Source organism: Sinocyclocheilus grahami, unplaced genomic scaffold (genome assembly GCF_001515645.1).
Source record: "Sinocyclocheilus grahami isolate Dianchi unplaced genomic scaffold, SAMN03320097.WGS_v1.1 scaffold422.1, whole genome shotgun sequence".
NCBI lineage: Eukaryota > Metazoa > Chordata > Actinopteri > Cypriniformes > Cyprinidae > Sinocyclocheilus > Sinocyclocheilus grahami.
In genome coordinates, this window is record NW_015505601.1 from 377,280 (window position 1) to 381,101 (window position 3,822).

The 3,822-nt window shown below is 38.3% G+C and overlaps 1 protein-coding gene across 1 annotated transcript in view; it reads left to right on the forward strand.

Moving 5' to 3' along the window:
- The window catches only part of LOC107551359 (EGF-containing fibulin-like extracellular matrix protein 1), an 18,568-nt gene that overhangs the window by 4,493 nt on the left and 10,253 nt on the right, over nucleotides 1-3,822 (forward strand). The window contains exon 4 of the mRNA XM_016232935.1: nucleotides 2,298-2,417. Within this exon, the coding sequence (XP_016088421.1) occupies nucleotides 2,298-2,417 (120 nt within the window). The remainder of the gene's footprint in view (nucleotides 1-2,297; nucleotides 2,418-3,822) is intronic.

Genomic DNA, 3,822 nt, shown 5'->3' on the forward strand with positions numbered 1-3,822 from the left:
GCCTTCTGTAGCGAATCGATGCGTTTTTGTAAGAAAAATATCCATATTCAAAACGTAATAATCACTTTAATCTAGCTTGCGCCAACAGTTGTACTCTGGAAGCAGTTCCGGGCGGATGACGTATGAGTTCAGTGCTGCGCATGTGCCGGTGTGTCTCGTGAAAACCAATGTTTGTTAACAGGAGCAAAGGAAGCAAAGTTTCCTTACTTTAGCAAAGGAAAACAAGATTATATCGAAATCCTCCGACATTCTTCTTTACAAATCCTCGTTTTGTACTTCTAATTCTTGACTGTTGTTTTGTTTTGATCTCTCCGCTGCTCTTCCGCGTGCGTCACTTCTGAGCGGCGCATGCACAACGCTGACGTCCTACATAATCTGCCCGGAGCTGCTTCCGTTTACAACTGTGAGCACAAGCTAGATTAAAGTGATTATTACGTTTTGAATATGGATATTTTTCTTACAAAAACGCATCGATTCGCTACAGAAGGCCTTTGTTCACCCCCTGGAGCCATGTGAGGCACTTTTTATTATGAATGGGTGCTTTTTATTTCACTTCCTTTGGATTGATGCACTGCAACACCCACTGACTGCCTTGAAAGATCAAAGACAATTTTTTTATATAACTCCGACTGGATTCGTCTGAAAGAAGAAAGTAATATTCACCTAGGATGCCTTGAGGGTGAGTAATTAATGGGCTAATTTTCATTTTTGGGTCAACTAACCTTTTAAGGTTTTTTTCACTAACTAAATTGAATGCAACTAACAGTAATATCATGAATTTTGTCACATTTTTTAGAAGTTGCACCACATGACATTTAACAACCTGAACTTTGTCAAAAAAAAAAAGTCAAATTATCTGAAATTTTTAAATACTTATTGACCTTGTCCTCTCTTTGATAGATGTTGGTCGCATCACATGACTTTTCTGGCAGACCACTTTTTTTAAACATAAAAAAATTCTAATTAATTAATTATAATAATAATAATTTTGAAATATTATTATTTTATTAAAATATAAATAATTTAAGAAATTAATATATTAATAATTCCATTATATATATTATTCCATAAATATATTATTATTATTATTATTCATATTAAATTAAAAAATCTTTCGAAGACTGATGTGACTAAACTTGTGCTAACCCAGTGATTAGTTTTTTTTTTTTTTGACAGACTTTGTCTCTTGACAGACTTTGTCTCCAGACTAGTGTGTAGCGCCAACCACTGTATTAAAACTGGCGATTTCAGCCATTGCTGTGTGCAATATTCTTATATTCAAATGGACTGTTGGTTGGTTCACACACATACTTTCGGAGACCAATCTTGGGTCAAATGGCCCTTCATCAACTATGCTTTTTGTTGTTAAACAGCTACCAGAGTTTATGTGGTTTTGTTTGAGGAAGTATGGGTCAGGACATGCATCTCTCAGCCCATTAAAATGAGTCAACAATTAGCTCGGGCCTCTTCCCGCAAAAGAGAGTCAGCCTTCCTGCAATGTTTACATATTTTTCGGCCAGTCTCTTTCAGAAGTGCCTTGGCAGTGATTCCTCTGGAATCTAACACCAGTTTGCTGGAATCAAATCACGGTCATGTGGGTGATCACAGACTCCAGGTGTGTCTCTCTTAAAGAGGTGGGCAAGAAAACAGCATGTCTTTGATCTGAACTCTCGCCCGCGAGATCTCGCCTCATTTTTCCAGCCAGTTTGGCTATCCCAGTTGAACCCCCTGAAAGGGCCCAAAACGCTGGTCAGCAAAGCTTTGGAAACACTCGGCGAGAGGCCTCCCGGGGGTCTTTGTATCTGTGCATTGACATTATTCTCCCATTAATGCCTCAAATAGGTCACTTAGGAGCCTAGGAAGAATCTGCCTTGTTTGGATGAGGAGGTTTTGCACTCACACGTGTTGCAAATCCAATAGTCTGCATATGAATCATAGAAAATTGGCCTATTCTTAGGCCTTTGTATATAGTTACTTGACGAAACCTGGCAGATAAGCACAGACCACCCACGATGGCCCTCACAGCATGAAAGGACACTTTCTACACTCCAGAATCAAGCTGGAAACCTTGCCAGACATACCAAAGAATGATTAGGAGTGCAGAAAATATGTGTGTTTTGGATTATGCTACCTGTTGTTTTAAATAAGTGCCATTATTAGTGTTATATTTGAGGGACTGAATGAAATGGGCAATTGGCAATGGCCAGTTATTTTGTTTATTACTCATGCACTCTCATTTTTAATTTCATCATCTATCATTAATGTTCAATTGTGTTGTTGTTGTTTTTTTTTTGCAGATGTGAATGAATGTCTAACCGCAAACCCCTGCCAACATCAGTGCTACAATCTGATTGGCTCTTTCCTCTGCCAATGTGAAGTCGGATATGAACTGGCTTCAGACTCAGTCTCCTGCCAAGGTAATTTTTATGCTTCTTTTAGTGTATAAGAGTACATGATAGAGTTTGTTTGAATATTCTTAACGCCATCAACAATAATTTCAACGTGTATGTAAACGAACATGTAAAGTATTGACAGAAGGTAAATTTAGTTAGGGTGAATTTCACAGTATCTCATCATGAGGGAGTAGCTAACATCTACAAAAAGTTATTCTCACTATCCTGTTGTAGCCAATCAGATCAATATAATCATAGTCAACAGTATTTCAATGCTGATAACATTGTACAATTTTTTTCCCCCCCATTTGTGTGGATATTATATTGATTATAAGAATATCTTAATGGGCCTTGGACAAATGAGCATTATTATATAATTCATGAAAAAAATATAGGTATCACGATATAAAATAGATTAGGTTTGTTTTGATTATTAGTAACTAGTAACTTGCATGCATGCTTTCCAATGGCAGGCTATGTTAGCTCAGGAGGCTGTTAGCATGCTATCCTTAGGCTAACTGAAACAAAGAGAAACGCTACATCTGATGTAGGTTTTGTTATATAATGTGTGAAATAGCCATTTAAAAGACATTAACTGGACTTTGATAGGCTAATTAAATTGTCTTTGACAAGCTACACAAAGTATTTGCACACTTAAGCCACTCTTAAAAATGTCTTTGCATCTTATGATTAAAAATATTAAACTAAGTGGTATTTGTTTTATAGGAAGTACACGTTTTCAATCAAAAAGATTAAACTTTAAGGTTTGTGAAGACTTGTTTACACCAAGAACTATAACTATATTAGTGTCCACACCAGAACAATAATGTTGTTTATTATAAACGCGCACTGCAGTTTAGATGTCTGCCGCTTTAAATGTTTGCGCTTGTTTAAAGAGGTCATATGATGCGATTTAAATTTTTCCTTTCTCTTTGGAGTGTTACAAGCTCTTGGTGCATAAAGAAGATCTGTAAAGTTGCAAAGACTAAAGTCTCAAATCCAAAGAGATATTCTTTATAAAAGTTCAGTCAGCCACGCCTACCTAAAACGGCTCGTTCTAACATGCCCCCACATATCTACCTCACTATGTGGGAAGATTTGCATAACGCCGCCCAAATGTTCACACAAAGCAAGCAGGCGCAACTTTTATTCTCGCTGTAGTATTGTTGACGCTGCAGCCATGTCGTGAAGGCGCTGTGTGTTTCGTTGTGAAAGCGAAACTACTTTGTTTGGTCTTCCAGAAGAGGACGATATCCGCTTCGTCATGCCTAGAGCTGATCTGTGCTGGTCGATGAGGGAATACATCAACTTTCACTGTGGACAAAGCTTAGTCCAGCCCGGGGTTGTCACATGTGGTTGCCGCTCATTCGTCACATCCGCCGGGCGCGCTGTTCTCGACCCCGCCGCCTCAGCTCACTCTATCCCGGCC